Source organism: Galeopterus variegatus, unplaced genomic scaffold (assembly GCF_000696425.1).
Source record: "Galeopterus variegatus unplaced genomic scaffold, G_variegatus-3.0.2 Scaffold4332, whole genome shotgun sequence".
Taxonomy (NCBI): domain Eukaryota; kingdom Metazoa; phylum Chordata; class Mammalia; order Dermoptera; family Cynocephalidae; genus Galeopterus; species Galeopterus variegatus.
In genome coordinates this window covers 161,488-176,563 of record NW_007730443.1, presented here as the reverse complement: position 1 = coordinate 176,563, position 15,076 = coordinate 161,488, and the positions used below count along the sequence as shown (strand labels likewise).

General features: G+C 46.4%; 1 protein-coding gene across 1 annotated transcript in view; it reads left to right on the top strand.

The window, feature by feature from the left end:
- The window catches only part of KCTD19 (potassium channel tetramerization domain containing 19), a 26,655-nt gene that overhangs the window by 4,774 nt on the left and 6,805 nt on the right, over window positions 1-15,076 (top strand). Inside the window, exons 3-7 of the mRNA XM_008587329.1 lie at window positions 8,833-8,983; window positions 9,758-9,949; window positions 11,169-11,300; window positions 13,258-13,468; window positions 14,661-14,821. Of these exons, the coding sequence (XP_008585551.1) occupies window positions 8,833-8,983; window positions 9,758-9,949; window positions 11,169-11,300; window positions 13,258-13,468; window positions 14,661-14,821 (847 nt within the window). The remainder of the gene's footprint in view (window positions 1-8,832; window positions 8,984-9,757; window positions 9,950-11,168; window positions 11,301-13,257; window positions 13,469-14,660; window positions 14,822-15,076) is intronic.

Sequence of the window (15,076 nt, the reverse complement as noted above, 5' to 3'; positions counted from 1 at the left end):
TTAGCTCCCTTCGATCAGCATAGCTACAAGCAGCTCATGCCTCTGCCCACAGTTTTGAAATCTCTCCTGCACCTTCCTTCTTACCGGCTCCATGTCTGTATTCCTGACCACTTGGACTCTCCAGAACTATGGTCTCTTCATACCATAAGGAATACAGTTCCATAAATGCCAAATCTCCCTTAAATCCAAATGTACCTCCTTCCTACCCCTCAGAGAAGCCATCCTGACCATCCCTGATGACACTTTCATTTCATGTTGTGACTTGTTTGTTTTTTATGTGTCTGTCTCAAGAGGTGATAAACTTCATGGAGACAAAAGCAATATCTTTTGATTCACCATACTTAGCACCTATTACAATGCCTAGGACATAGCAGGTGCTCGGTAAATATTTGTTAAATGAAGGAATAAAGTCTGCTGGGTTTTAAGACATCACTTTCAAGGTTTCTCCTCAGGATGGTGTCCCCTGGAAGCTAACTCATTTATTTATTCATGCATTTTATTCTCTTTTTACCTTCCTTCCTTCCTTCCATCTTTTCTCTCTCTCTCCCCCCCCCCAGCTACCCACTTGAATTTAAATTCTTTTCACCTTCCCCAGGAATGGTGAACTAGAATTGATTACAAGTGGTTTCAAAACCACTTAAATGGCCTGGCATGTCAGGATTGCTGATGACTCTATGCCAAGGCACCATTTTGTGGGAAAAAGGAGAGAGTAACCTATTTGTTGCAGAAAATCAAAGAGATCAAGGTAACTTTTTAAAGAACCATTTTAAAGGATACATTTTAAACTACATAAACAATTTATTAAGGCTTTTAACTCCTTTGCTTTTGTCATTTCCCAAACTGAAACAAAATATATCTGGGAAGCAACTTCTAGATGGGAAACAACTCAAGGCCAATGAATTGTACAATTCCAAAGTTCCAAGTTGTGTGAGCAGTACAAGTATTTGAAGAATCATGTGGATCTGCTTCCCTAAAACAGACCATGAAACAAGTACTTATGCTCTGGAAATGGTGTTTTCTTTCTTTTTTTTTTTTAAAAAAAAAAGATGACCGGTAAGGGGATCTTAACCCTTGATTTGGTGTTGTCAGCACCACGCTCAGCCAGTGAGCGAACCGGCCATCCCTATATGGGATCCGAACCCGGGGCCTTGCTGTTATCAGCACCGCACTCTCCCGAGTGAGCCACGGGCCGCCCCCTGGAAATGGTGTTTTCAAATAAGTAAACATTTGGGCTGGCCCAACTGAAGTGGTGTTTATTCACTGAAGCAGACTGTAATTATAGCTGGGAACCAAGAGCTGCCTCAAGAAAATGACAGCCTCACACATTTCCGTCACTTTTCCCACTGCTAAGGCCTATACAGATACTCAGGATTTTGCCTAAATGAACAAATGCTTTGTGTGAATAAAAAGAATGGACCAACTCCTTTGTTTCAATCTTAAACAACCAGGTGAATGGTGGGTTCTGAGGGACATGCAGGTTTAGGGGAAAAAATCAATAGTTAGGATTTGAATGTGTTAAGTTTGGGAGGTAATGAAAAGGCAATAAACATCCAAGGGGAGGTGGTAAGGAGGCACTGGATGTACAGGTCTGGAATTCATGGAAGCCAGTCAGGTCTAGAGATATAAATATGGAAGTCATCTAAGCTGATATGTAAATCCATGAACCTGGATGTTTTGGAGTGTTGTATATTTTTCATAGGGGAAATACAAAGTAGTTATTACAGGTCCTTATATTAACATCACAGGGCTTCCTAGAACTTTCTCTATAATTTGAGAAGGTCTCTTCACCAATATGTAAACTGCTCTCAGCGTTTCACATGACATCATCCTGGTTGAGAGTCACAGCTGCTACTGCAAAGTGTGAAATTTCTCTTCATGGTCACTCAAAAGGGTTCAAGGTTTATGGCAGACTATTGATTTCCTTTACTAGCCCCTCTAAGTCCACTGAGGACATGGTATATTGACAGTACATGCTACTTGTATTTCCTTTTTCACACCATCTGGGGACTTCTAAGTTTGGAACCTTAAATTGTTCTACTTGCGAGCACTCTGCTACCAGCAATCAACCCAAATACGCCTGCATTCCTTGTGCTCAAGGGAGCCAGGGAGTTTTATGTTGATCACACAAATGATGCTTTAAAGAAAACAGACCAGTGGCAGTCTCACATTTCCTGTTACTCACCATGTAAGGACAGATTGCTATTGTGATCTTGGGAAGGAAGGAGATTACATAAACAGCAGGTATTTGTCACAGCAGTGTAGCTTGTCTGTAGGTATGGATAAGTGGACAACTCAAGTGCAAACCCCTTGACATGGCATCAGAGTCCTCCCAAGTAGGCCCATCTGCTTGTCGTGGCTCATGTCCCAGCACATACACACACATGCATGCATGGCCATGTACACAAACATGCACATGCACACACACTCAGAAGTTCAGCCACATCCTTAAGCACCCCATATGCTTTCTCTTTATACCTTTTCACTTGTTGTTTCCTCTTCCTAGAATGCTTCGCTTTTAAGATTTGGCCTACATGTGGCCCCCTGGAAGCCTCACCTGATATTTCTAATGGAGTTTTTGTCTCTCTGCTCTTATAACTGAGTTAATTCCTCTATTATATCAGTGCTAATTCTGTTGAGATCAATATTCATGTTTTTCTCCCTCACTGGACTGTATTCTCATGTTTGCATTCCTAGCATCTTTCACAGTATGTGGCATTTACAGGTGTTTAATAAACATCTGCAGAGAGAATGTTGAATGATGTACCCAAGATGACTTCTGCAGAGTGATGGGACTGGAGCCAGCAGTGGAGGGGCAGGTTTGAAGTACTGAGGGCTGTCTTATTTGTCTCCTTTGGCTGATAGCAATTGTTCTGCACATCCTTTTGTTCTATCAGCCTTGCTTCCCTCAAACTTCAAAGCAGTGCTTGCCCTCCTTGTCTTTATAAGGCAGTCAGGGATTTGCAAGCTCCCCAAGCTCTTTTACCATCCAATCCCTTCCAACAGCCCACATCAGAGCATGAGGCATCTCTGAGAACTGTTGCTATATGGAAAGCCTCTGTTAAGTCCAAAAGCTCTGCCAGCAGAGCACTTTTGTCAGCCATCTTTTGGCAACCACACACACACATGCACACACACACACACACACGCACCATCAGTTTTATGTTGCTTCTGATTGACATATTTTTTCACTATTATCTAGGCCAAAAGCAACATCAATTATGCTTGTGCTAGCAATTAGTCATCTGAATCCAGGGCCATATTTCACTAAAGAAATCCTCCCTCTGGTAACTTTGCAGGTCATAACATATGAACAGTAAAATTCCTAGAAGTAATATTCAGGCAAATGAAAGCGGACTTGAAGTCAGCCGTAGAAGATGAGCCACGCACTCTGTGAAAACTTCAGTCATCAAAGCCGAAGGGCAGCTGGAAGCCCAGGCTCTCTGGAGTATTCTTCATTCATTCATTCATTCATTATTTATTCATTCATTCATTCATTCATTCATTCAACAAAAAAAGTACTGAGATCCCACAGGCACTCTCCTGGGTGCTGTAAATACAAGCAAGGTTTCCAAACATAGAACAACACAAGCAAGGATCCTGAGGTCTTAGGGAGTTTATATCTATTAGGGGACACTGGCAGACCATAAATAAGTAGGTGAGGGGGCTGAGGAATGCTTTCTGTTGTTTCTTAATAGCATCCAAATGGCTTCTTGTGAATAGAGGCCTTGTATTTCTAGAAGTCAGAGGAAGGATTGGCTGAGAGAGTTCAGAAAACACCTTGTTGAGGCTCCTGAGCCCATGGAAGACTGACACCTTGGATGAGCATGCAGCATGACCTGACTGGCAAGGATTGCAATTTTTGTGGATTTATTTATTTTTTCTCTTTTTACAGATTTGCCAAACATACCTTTCTTGGGGAAAGTGGTGCTGCTCACACTTTACATTAGTGGAAATAGCAGGAAATTGAGATTTCATTTCTACAAAATGGATCATTCTCCCTTCAACTAGCACATCTCCTCTCAAGTTAGTTGGACTGTCATTACTGACCCATCCCGGAGGACATACGTCATACCACACAACACCTCCAAATAGGGAATCTGGGTCATCCTCAAACAGGTTGTTGTCCTGGGCAGGGATCTCCCTACCACCCCACAGGCTGTCTCCCATGTGGCCAATTTAGATTTGTTCAAGGGCACCACTGTTTTCACCATTGAGATAGAGTCTTGGGGTTTGAAACTTCAGGTGAGGTGAATGACAGGTTCAAGTTCTGTGATGCAATTGGCTTAGCATGGACTTGGGATGCTAGGCTGTCTCTTCCAGGCACTTCCTAGTTTCATTCCCTTTTTGTGCTTCTTTACCCATTGTCTTTCTGTCCATCACAAGTCAGACCCAAACTGAGTCTTTCCTTCCTGCCATCTTCTCTCCTTCTCTTCCATTATCCCAGTCCCTCTCCCTCTTAGTTCTTCCCTCTGGCCTCCAGGGCCCAAGTTGGAATCACTGTCTTTTTTTTTTTTTTTTTTTTAAAGATGACCGGTAAGGGGATCTCAACCCTTGACTTGGTGTTGTCAGCACCACGCTCACCCAGCGAGCCAACCGGCCATCCCTATATGGGATCCGAACCCGTGGCCCTGGCGTCATCAGCACCGCACTCTCCCGAGTGAGCCACGGGCCGGCCCCGGGAATCACTGTCTTTTTTTTTTTTTTTAAAGATGACCGGTAAGGGGATCTCAACCCTTGACTTGGTGTTGTCAGCACCACGCTCACCCAGCGAGCCAACCGGCCATCCCTATATGGGATCCGAACCCGTGGCCCTGGTGTCATCAGCACCGCACTCTCCCGAGTGAGCCACGGGCCGGCCCCGGGAATCACTGTCTTTACTGCCCTCTGAACTCTGGGTTCTGCTCATTATAATCCTGTGCCAGCTTTTCCTATAGTTTTGGATAGTCAGCATCTTTCTCAGTTTTATAGTGCAGTCCACTTCTCTGCCAGCTCCTTTTGTGATCCCCCATGTCCCTCTTTGCTTTTCTTTCCAGAGGACTCAGCCCTCCAGCCCTCCACTTTCATGCATTCTTTCAACTAACACAGCAGTTCTGAGCACTTACTACATGCTAGGTTCTAGACTAGAAGGTGGGGATGCAGGAGCCTCAGTATAGGTGGAAGGACAGGTCTGAAACCAAGCCAGAAGCCTGCAGAGAGAAGTGTGTGGGCATTTATGGGAACAATGGGGAAGCATGACACCCAGTCTGGCTGCGGGAGGCTCCAGGCTCTTCAGGCAGAGAATGGGGAATATACCCAGAGGGATATTCTGGGCAAGAGGGAACAGCATACATAAAGTTGAGGAGGCATCAAAGAACATGGTGTGTTTTTCAAGTTTTGTGGAGTTTAGTGTCACTGATGATGGAGTGAAAACAAAGAATTGGGGGGAGATGAGGCTGGAAAGGGAGTTTGGGATCTGACCACTAAAAGGAAGGAAATTAACATATTTCCTTTAATCCTTACAACAATACCTTCCAGATTTTACTGTCTCCATTTTGCATGTGAGGAGCCTGAGACTTGGAGAGGTTACGTGACAAGTGGGATGCAACTGGCTAGTGGTTAAGAACTTGAGCTCTAGCATCCTCATTTCCATTCCCAACATCTCTATTTACTTGGGGTATGGAGTTCCTTACATCTTCCTGGGCCTAGTTTCCCATGTGCTAAAAGGAAGTGATAATACCAGAGCCTACTTTGTGGGTGGGGGAATATTGGAGGATTTTGTTTAAAAGTGCCTGGGCAGGGGCCGGCCCGGTGGCACACTGGATAGTGCGCCGCTTGGGAAGCGCGGCGGTGCTCCCGCCCGAGGGTTCGGATCCCACATGCAGACCGGTTCCCGCTCACTGGCTGAGCGAGGCGCGGGAGCAACGTAATAACTTCGTATAGCATACATTATACGAAGTTATACGAATTTCAATCAGGTTACCAGTTTGTAATCTCTGGTTTATGGATTTTGGTTGGAACAGGATTGTCAGAGACAGGCTCATGGAATAAGTTGCTTTCTCAGTCTGTTCCTACTGCTATAACAAAATACCTTACTTAGACTGGGTAATTTATAAATAATAGAACTTTATTTCTCACAATTGTGGAGACTGGAAAGTCCAAGATCAAGGCGCCAGCAGATTCAGTGCCTGTTAAGGGCTCGCTCTCTGCTTCAAAGGTGGTGCCTCTCTCTGCTCCCTCACATGGCTGAAGGACAAAAAGAGCCTACCAGGCTCCCTCAAGCCTTCATAAAAAAAAAAAAAAAAAAAAAAAAAAAAAAAAAAAAAAAAAAAGTGCCTGGGCAATGTTAGCTCTTAAGTGACAGAGTCAGGATTCAAACCCACGTCTGAGTTCAAGGCCCATGTGCTTTTTGTGTATACCCTGCTGCCTCCATTGACTGTGAAGGACTTTATGTGCAACATGGAGAGTTTGGAATTGATCCTCTAGGCAATAGGGAGCACTGAAGTTTTTAAGAGGGGGAGTGATTTGGACTCATTCATGTGTTTGACAGATCTATAGAGAGGGCCTGGGGACCAGAGGCCAGGACTAGAGAAAGGGAAAAGAGAACCAAGAGATGGAGTCATAGGACTTGCTGGCTGCCTGTGTGGAGATGGTGTAAATAACAGTCAAGTAACAGTCCCTGCTTTAAATCCTTCAATGGTTTCTCTTGACCAGGGGATAAAATGAAACTCCTCAGCCGCCTTATAGGGCTCTTCACTCTCTGGCTCCTGTTTGTTCTAGAATCAACTCCCTCACTCCCCCAACTTCTATGTACCTCAAGGCCACGTTTGAGGCACAGAGACAGCTGGCTCAGTATAAATCTCTACCCGGCATCCTCTCTGCCTTGTCCCTCCTGGGTACAGTCACCATTTTCCTTTCTTTGGTCCACTTCTCAGCACAAAAACTGCCAGGTTATTGTCCCTCATCTTAACTCAATATGCCTGCCGACGCACAGATACAGAATCTGTCCTGGCCTCTCAGTCACCTTCCTGGCACCTCATTTTTATTCCTCTTTGCCCAAGGCCAGCTACTCCCCCATACAGACACCCATCTCTCCCTGATTCCCTCTTCAAGATAGCTGATAGCTTGACATGGAAACTAAAGCTGTGTGCAACCCCGAGCAAAGATGGACAGGAAAGCTGGGATCCCCTTCTAATGCTGTGGAAAGAAATCCCAGGATTCCTGGATGTCCAGAAACTTCATAACCGACATTAGCTTTTATTTCAGTATATGTAAATGGTTGGCTTTCATGTTTTTCTTTTTCCCCAGGCTGAGAGTTCCTTCATCCAGGCACAGTGTTGTCTGACTGTGGCCTTGGCAATGCACAGAGCATTTCTCAATTGAATGAATGAGACTCTCTTCCAGCGTTCCACGCATGCACTGTCTCCCCCATTGCTGAGTGCCACAGGAAAGCACTCCCCGCCACCCCGCCTTTGCTCAATCCTCCCACAAGTCCTCCAGCTACCCAAAGTAAGGAAGATTCTCCTACTCTGGTTCACCACCTTTTGCAGACCTTAAGTGGTTATGTGGGTGCAGTTTATAGCTGTGGCCACCAGAGAGCACTTCTCAATTCTCAGGATTCCCAAGAGCAACTTCACAAAGGCTTCATCTGTGTAGGTAGGAATTAGAAGCAGGTTATTTTCTTAGTTTCATACTGAATCTGAGGAGTTCTGCCCATTGTGAGAATCTGGTCATATCGTGCCTTTAAAGGACCATGTGCCCTGCTATCTCTAAAAATTTAGTGGGAATATAGCATTTTCTTCTAGAGTAAGGACAGAAAAAATAGGCTTGATATTATGATAATCTGCCCCTGCAGGACTTTTGAGGAAGAACAGGTCCCTGAGTGAGGGCAGCACAAAGGGTCCAGCCCACCCTTTGTCTTGGCCTTCAGCCCTGTCTAGGTAGGGTGCTCCACTCCAGCCTTAGCCCACCCTGGTCACCGGCTCCTTTAAGCCAAGAAGCGAAGACTGCTTGCTCAAGTCACAAAGCCTTTTTGACTTTGTGGCTTTTACTGCCTCATCAGCAAAACACATCTGTCTCACAGAGTTGTGTCAGGATAAATGAACAAATATCTGTGAAAGTGCTTTGAAAAATGTGGAATCCTGTGCCAGTATACAACACTTTTATTACACCTCCATCTCACTAATAAGACCACTTCCCGGGATTAGGATGAATCCAAACAATGAGCAAATCACAATTACAACAGGTCAGAAAGGGTTTTTGAGTTCTTGAAGGAAAACGATAGCAGAAAATATCAAGTTTTTAATGATTAAATATAAATTGCTCTTTAGATTATGCAAGATAAATTACTCTCTGGCCAATTAGCTCACTTGGTTACAGCATGGTGGTCATAACACCAAGGTCAAGGGTTTGTATCCACTTACCAGGCAGCTGCCAAAAAAAAGCAGCAGCAGCTTCCTTCTATTCCTGTTATACTGGAATCATTATCATGAATAAATGTTGAATTTTATTTAAAAAAAAAAAGTCTGGTAAACTCAGTTAGTTGAGCATGGTGCTGATAACACTGAGGTCCAGTGTTCAGTCCCCGTACTGGCCAGCCAAAAAAAAAAAAAAAAATTACTCTTACTCAACATAAAATTATAACACAAAAAAGTTTCAAAAATCAGAAAAGAAATAGCCATTGGGATTTTGAATATCAGCATATCATCCCATAGCCCTAAATTTTTACAGCTTGTTGTGACTGATTTATTTCAAACACTTTACCAACGTAAGTTGCATATCATTTTCCCTGGTATTCACTCTAGAATTGGTAGTTACTTGGTTTAGATTTTTAAGGCAATAATCTTTATCTAACAGACTCTAGATAATATGAAGGAAGGGAAACACCACCTACGTGTGCGGCCTGCAGACATACCTGTTGCTGAGAGAGCATCTTTGAACTACTGGCGAACATGGAAGTGTATCAGCAAACCCTCAGAATTTCCAATAAAAAGCCCAGCCTTCACAGGTATGATCAGGAGAGGCCAGCCCTCCCTGAAGCCCACACCAGTTTCCCCTCTCCTCACCCTAACAGAAGTGGCTTCCATCCAGAGAGTACCCTAGTTTCTGAGCTAGTTCTAGATGATTTTTGTTATCTCTGTTGACCTTGTACTCTGCACGTGCATTCTCTATGGCTGCTTGCCCACTGGAACTAAACATCCTCCTCCACACTCATTCCTCTGCATACTGGTTTCACTTGGGCAAGGCTAAACTGCATTCCACCCCCTCATAGAAGTCCAGGAACTCCACATCCATTTAAGTTACCTCTAACCACCACACAAGGAATGTTTCCAAGTGATCACTGTCTGATGGGTGCCTTGCAGCACAGGTCAGCCTATCAGCAACACCAGAACAAGGCGTTCATGATTATCAGTGGGTTTTGAGCTTCCAGAAGATTCAAAAGCATCTATTTCACCCGTGGGTCATGGTGATTGGTTTGATCGATTAGAAAGAACCAAATGGGTCAATGAATTTAATGACTTTGTGTATGTAAGCCATGTCCCACTGACCTTCACTTTCTGTAGAAAAAATTAGATTTAGATGCCCTGTTCCACACCATATTCCTTCCAAATTTTAGGGCTACCTCTGAAAAGAGAGAGAGAGGAAGGACGTGTCTGGCAGGGACTCTCTCCTGGGTGGTCTCTCCAGCTTCCTCTGGGGCCCCTGTGTCAGTGAGAGCCCTGCCAGAATTGAGACCCTGGCCTCTGGAAGGTGGTGATGCCCCCTGCATGTTCTCCTCCAGGCCTACATGATAAGGCACCTTTGGGGCTCATGGACACACCACTGTTAGACACGGAAGAGGAAGTGCACTACTGTTTCCTACCGCTAGACCTGGTGGCCAAGTATCCGAGCCTAGTAACAGAAGACAACTTGCTGTGGCTGGCTGAGACTGTGGCCCTGATCGAGTGCGAGTGCAGCGAGTTCCGCTTCATTGGTGATTGTTCTGTCCAGGGGTGCAGTGAGGGGTGGGGTGGGCAGCATGCTGATAGGGCCCATCTACTCCTCTCCACCCCAAACTCCACAGAGGCCCAGCTTGATGCTCAGGGCCTCAGGAGCTTCCCTGGGCAGAAGCGGTGGAAGCATGATAGAGCCTTCCAGGAAGCAAGCGTTAGGTTCCCACTAGGCTCACAGCTATGTTATTCTCTTTTTATTTTGGGATGGCCTGGCTGTAAAAGTGCACTGGAAACTATCTGAGGCCACAGGAGTTGGTAGGAAGGGCAGAACACTGAGCTGGATTTCAAAGTCAGCTTCTCTTCTTACTCTGCCCTTATTTATCCAAATGGGCTCCAGGCATCAGTTCCTCTCACCATAAAATGAGGAAATAGGATTGTTTCAAAGGATGGTCCTACTTATTCTCACTTCCACCAAACTCAGAATAAAAGGGAAGGAGGGTAGATGGTGACACATTCCCCAGAATTATTGTGGAATTGTCCACTTGAGCTAGTGACCTAAGGAGGAATAAGATCTTCCACCCTGGAGGGAAGAGAGCCTCTCTCCCCACACTGCTCCAGGATGAGCTCTGTTGGGGATGTGAACTGAATAATCTCTGATCTTGAGATGATGCTTCTGCCTACTTGGAAAGGACAGTAAACACCCAATTTGCTCTAGGAACCCAAATGCCTATAACCCCAGCTACTCCTATTCATAGTTACCTAAAAAGTTGTCTGTGATGTGCTTCTGAATCTCCAAGTTGATTCACACAGGGCGTTAGCGTTGGCTCCGTCTCTGTCTCCCACACTGCAATCCAGGCAGGGACAAACCACCACAAGTGCCACCTGCCAGCCCAGGCTCGGCTGGGCCCCTCCTCTCTAAGCAGCAAGACAACTCCCTCTTTTGGAATGACCTGCTCTTGGGTCAGGACTCACAGGGTAAGTCTCAGGGCCAGTGTGCTCACCAGGAGGGCCTGGCTTAGGAGCCCCAGGCGAGGCCATGGGAGGCCACACCCATGGATTCAGACACAGGAAAACAAAATAATTTTGGGTCTTTCACCTTCAAAATCACAGACTCAAAGCTAATCTAACCAGGTATGTTTCGAAATTGTTTCAGAACAAGGAGAGCCTAGAATAAGTTGCAGCAAACCTGCCAAAACCTGGACCTACAGTTAAATCAGAAATAACCTTGTTAACTCATTTTGTTTCCCTTCTCTTTTCAAGTGAATTTTCTCCGCTCACAGAAGATTTTACTACCAGATAATTTCTCCAACATAGATGTGTTAGAAGCAGAAGTAGAAATTCTGGAAATCTCTGAGCTCACTGAAGCTGTAAGGTTGTACCGGATGAACATGGGTATGTTGCCAGGGAACCCTGGCCTCCCCTTGACATTCTGTGGCAATCCGGGCTTAAGTTAGAAAAGCCAAAGACAAACATTTCCCCTCCCACAACCACATTGGGCTTTGGGGGTTGGTGAGAAAAGCAGGTGCTCTGGCTGATTTAGAATCCAAGAGGAATTTCAGCATGAGGCCCTGTGTAACCTGTCTGTCTGCTCAGCCTGCCCACTGGTGGTGGGTGGCAGGCAGCAAGCCAGGGCTGTAGGGAGCCCAGCCCAGTCTGGATCAGGAGGAGTCCAGCTTGGGTGGGGAAACCAGGCCAGAACATCCTGAGGAAGGAAGCTAGGCCTGAGGGCAGGTTTCCCAGGGGTAGGGAGGTCTGCCCTGCATGTGGAAGTGGTGAGCAACTTGGGACCTGCGGCGCCCACCTGCCACTCCAATTCTTCCTCTTCCAGGCACATTTAGAGGATGCAGGAAATGCCTGGGCAAATCTCGCACCAGTGCTTCAGTTATCCCACTCACCCCCAAATTCCCTGGTCCCCCCACCTCACAACCCCTGGCTGCTCTGCCTATTTTTGCCTGTTCCTGACAGTCCTGACCCCTGTCCATTTCAGGGCTTCATGCTCCCAACCTTGCCTCATTCTGGCTTGCTCCTTCCCTCCTGGTTTCTATTGCCTTTCATCATCTCATCTTCTAACTCCTGCACATCCATGGAAGCTGCTGTGTATGTTGCAGGAAGATAGCTACCTCAGGATGGCCTCAGCTGGCATTCTGAGAATGTGTAGAACTCTCTAGAATATATGAAGCTTGGCCTGGGCATTTCCAGACATTTATCCCATGGGAATAAGGCCTTTCCTCCCAACCTCCTCCCAGACAAATGGAGTCCCATCCTATTTGTGAAGAGTGGCAAATAAGAGTCCCATCCTATTTAGGAAGAGAGGCGTCCTGCAGCAGCTCAGGAACCTGTCCCAGGGCCTTATAATGCACTTAAGGGGGTAGTGAGTTCATTCTCCTCCCCCAAGGCCTTCTGTCCCTCAGAGAACATGGATCATTGTGAGCCTGGTAGAGTAGTGCCTGCTACACAGAGCAATGTGAAGATGGAAGGAAGTGTGTTTGAAGACAGGCTCTGGAAGCCAGGCAGCACTCCTTAAACTCAAAGTGTGGCTTTAGCCTTTTATAGAGCATGATAACTAAGAGAAACAGCTCTGGTAGCCTTGAAGATGGACAGAGCTGACCTCAAATCCCAGCTCTGCTCCTGCCTAGGTTTGCAGTTTAGGGCAAGGTACTTAATTAGCCTCTCAGGGCACCGTTTCTTCATCTGTGAAAGGATGATAACACTACCCTTCTTGTAGCATTGCCCTGAGGATTGGAGATGATCCATGAAAATCCCCAGCAGCTTGCCTGCTGGCCCATTGTTGCCACTGGGGGCAGTGTGTTCTGTGATAACTGTGTTCTGTGGACCATGCCCTGTGCCCACTGCATTAGCCAGTAACCCAAATGCCCAACCTGAAAGTAACACCACATAGAATGTCTTTGAGGAAAATTCTGCCCAGGAGGACCAGTGATAGGGGCTGTGAATAGGGAAGCCTGTAACACTCATTGGTGTCTGTGCTATGGTTGCCAATCTTTACCCTTGGGTAGTTCAAGCAGAGCTTGAAACTAATGGAGATTTCTGCAGAAGCTGGGGCCAGATAGCTGCTATACTGAAATTTCTGAAATTCAGATGTTGGTGATATGGGAAATGAACCCTGCCCCCCATCCCTGCCTCACCCTCCCAACAAATAGTTTTGACCTCTAAATCTGACTGAGTATACAAAAAATTATACTGATTTTGAGAAGATCCAGATTTGTACTGTGCAAGAAAATAACCTCCCTCTAAGCCTCTTACTAATTGGAGGCAGCAGTTGGAATGGAGACCCAAAGCCTCCGATACAGCTATGGGGGGTCTAGGAGTCACCTCTTTCTCCCTGACATAGGTACCTGTTCCCGGACCTCTTGTCCTCCTCCAAGCCCTGGGAAGAGGAGCCATGCAGCCAGCCTGGAGTCAGCGAAGCCATTGTACATTATGGCCCTGGGTCTGCTGGTCAAGTATCCAGACTCTGTGCTGGGACAGCTCCGCATCGAAAGCACACTGGATGGAAGTAGACTGTACATCACCGGGAATGGGGTCCTCTTTCAGCACGTCAAGTAAGGCCCTCCATAGAGAGCAGCTTGGTTCCATCAGGCTGGGCTTTGCCCTTCTTTAGGAACAACCTGGGCCTTTCCTATGAGTCAGAGGGAAAGAGTGTCCTTGGGGCCAACCCATCATTTTAGCCACTCCCAGCACCACCATCAGGTTAGGGCATCAGAGGTGAGGGCTGATGCCAAGGTGCAAGGTTCCGCAAGTTTCAAAGGTTTTAGACTATTTCCTGTTTCTGTTCTCTATAATCCATTTCTCTGGTTCTATCCCTGGGCTAGGTCTGAGGTGACCAGGCATATCCTTAGGGTACTGAGTACCTCCCCATGCAGACCCCTTTACAAAGTTCCTCTCCTCACCCTTGGGAGGCTCACTGGACACACAGAGAGGCCAGAGCCAGGGGTAAACCCCCTTAGAAGCAAGGCAAGGCAGGCTTCCCTGAGGAGGTAATACCTGACCCTTGCGTTGAGGGATGAGCTCAGAATGTTCTCATTAGTTCAGGAGCATGGATTCCAATCTTGTTTTATAGAACAATAAACTGAGGTTCAAAACAGTAGAGCAACTGCCTTAGGGTCACAATGCACATTGGTACCAAAACTGAAGGTAGAAGTGGGTTTTCGTGAGCCCCTGGGGAGAGGGTCAGTGGACCCTGAACACTTTTTATGCTGTTATTTTGGGCCCTTTTGGTCCACACTATCCATCTCTTCCAGAGATGTTCACCCTGATGTCCCAGAGGGCAAAGATAAGTACAAGTACCTCTGGAGGGAGGGTCCATGGAAAGGGGGTTTGATATTCAGACCCCAGCCTCTTTCCTGGGCAGACAGGGTATTAGTAAGACCTTGACAGGCTGCCACACAGTGGCCGAGATGTCTTAGGCAGATGCTTATGAGGGCAGGAAGAGAGTGGCTGTGACCTGGCCTGGCTTCTGAAACTTAAAACAGGGGCTGGAGACTTGAAATTAGTCAGTTTAGAGGGCTTTGCTGAAACAGGTCAAGCTCAGCTCCAAAAAGGTGAGCCTGTGTGCAGGCTTATTCTCCTATAAGAAATCACCCCATTTCCAGTTAAATCAAGGAAATGATGTTAATGGTGCCAGGTTTGAGCCAGTGTTGTCGCAAGACATTCTAGGCACAGAAAGTTTACAGGCTGGACTCTTGAGGAGGTGCAGTACTAAGATTCTTCATGACAGGTCTTTCCTCTGGGCAGGAACTGGCTGGGGACTTGCCGGCTGCCCTTGACCGAGACCATTTCTGAGGTATACGAGCTCTGTGCCTTTCTGGACAAGAGGGACATCACCTATGAGCCAATGAAAGTGGCTCTGAAGACCCATCTGGAGCCAAGGACTCTGGCACCCACGGATGTGCTCAGTAAATAAGGAAGCTTGTGGGCTTGAATTTAGCATCAGGGGAGGGTCTGGGGAATTGGAGAGGAAAGATGAGGTGAGCCAGAACTAAGAACTGTAGAAGAAAGAGAAGGGAAAGTCAGACCATTTGTGGGATTTCCCTAAAGAGAAACTTTCATGTTAAGTGGTCCCTCCTCACCTCCAAGTCCACAATTCATGTCAAGCAGTACAGACAGGGCTGCTACCCAGTCTGGGGCCACACAAGTCCCTAAAGGCAGGC